General features: G+C 61.7%; 1 protein-coding gene across 1 annotated transcript; it reads right to left on the reverse strand.

The window, feature by feature from the left end:
- Positions 1-853: 853 nt before the first annotated feature.
- Positions 854-1,224, reverse strand: EMIHUDRAFT_257667 (hypothetical protein; the record flags this gene model as incomplete). Its single annotated transcript, XM_005762953.1, has 2 exons — positions 854-963; positions 1,038-1,224. 2 exons carry the CDS (start codon positions 1,222-1,224, stop codon positions 854-856), a joined length of 297 nt encoding a protein of 98 aa, XP_005763010.1.
- Between the last annotated feature and the right edge of the window lie 218 nt (positions 1,225-1,442).

Here is a 1,442-nt window from a genome sequence, read left to right on the forward strand (position 1 = left end):
TTACAGTGATGGACGTAGACGAGGAACAGCCAGAGCACGAGGCGTCCCAGCCGCCGAGGAAGCAGGGGCGATTTGAGAATGAACGTAGCGATTCAATGAGTCAGGGAGAGGGGGCGAGCCAAGAGCATCACGAGGGCGAGGAGCAGATGACGAAAGCGCAGAGAAAGCGGGAGCGCCAGAGCGGAAGGAGGGCCCGCCACGGAAGCCTAGAGATGATAGATTTCAGACGGAGACGCGCTGACCAACCGTACTAAGCCGACAGAGGAAGGGGGCTCCGAAAGGCCGCGCATCCTCGCATGCCAGGCGAATAGGCAGGTCACAGACCTCCCCCTTCCCGATGAACGTGGTCCATGGTGGGTGTTCTGTTCATAACGCTACTTACTTGTACTTGTAACCACGATCGATGCGAGGACGCTCAAGTCCACACCAAACTCGGCCATTCCAACGGCCAGACCGCTCGCTTAAGGCTGATTGGCTAGACGAGCGGTCTACCTCCAACGGTCTGGATCACGAGGGATGACATCCTGCCTCCCCGCTCCCGCGCACGCCGCGGGAAGGAGGAGGTGGTTGCTCCGCCGCCGCGGGACCCCCCCCCCCCTCCAGCTCCACCACCCTCGCCCAGGGATCTACAATGCTGTCTTAAGGTCCGACATGTGGGCTCTGCCTGCGCTCGGCACCGGGCACCGTCTCGGTATACAAAATGCGCCTGCGGGCGGACCCTTACAGATCACAGATCACATGGCGACGTACATCTCAGACTCAGTCTCAACACTGCAGGACCAGCGGAGACAACTAAGACGCCCTGGTTTATTGCTGAGCGAGCAGGTACCTCCCCCTTGCTCAACTCATGCGGTTACTTTGAGAACTCAAGCGCGATCACCCCCGCGATGAAGGGGAGCACGAGAATGGAGAGACCGATCCAAACCACTGGAGACTTCAGCTTCTCCTCGTCCGACATCGCGTCTGCGAGGCGGAACATTGGGCCAGGTGTGAGGGCGCGCGCGCAAAGTGGCCGCGTGCGGTGGCGGTGCGCGCACCCATGTTGGTCTTGAAGAACTCCTCCGGCTCACTGTCTCGAGAGAGCCCCTTTGGCTTCTCGCCGCCACCGAACTGCGCGTGCACAGCCGGCGAGCGCGAGAGCGTCGCCGGAGCGAGCGGGCGGACGGCGATCTGCAGCGAGAGCGCATCCTGCGCGAGCAGAATCAGCAGCAGCGCCCGGAACATCCAAAGCAGCGAGAGAGACCCTTCGGGAAGGCTGCCGTGCTGTGTGCGGAAAAAAATGTATTATCCTAACGGTGTGGGGGCGCGGAGGGCTTGTTGGCGAGCCAAAATGGTGTTTTCCGAGGCGCTGCGCTAGGCTCAGAGCGAGTTCGCGCTGCGCTAGGCTCAGACGGCGAGTTCGCGCTGCGCTAGGCTCACAGATGCGAGTGCGCTGCGATAGA

This window comes from Emiliania huxleyi (assembly GCF_000372725.1).
Source record: "Emiliania huxleyi CCMP1516 unplaced genomic scaffold EMIHUscaffold_6523, whole genome shotgun sequence".
In the NCBI taxonomy this organism is placed as follows: Eukaryota; Haptophyta; order Isochrysidales; family Noelaerhabdaceae; genus Emiliania; species Emiliania huxleyi.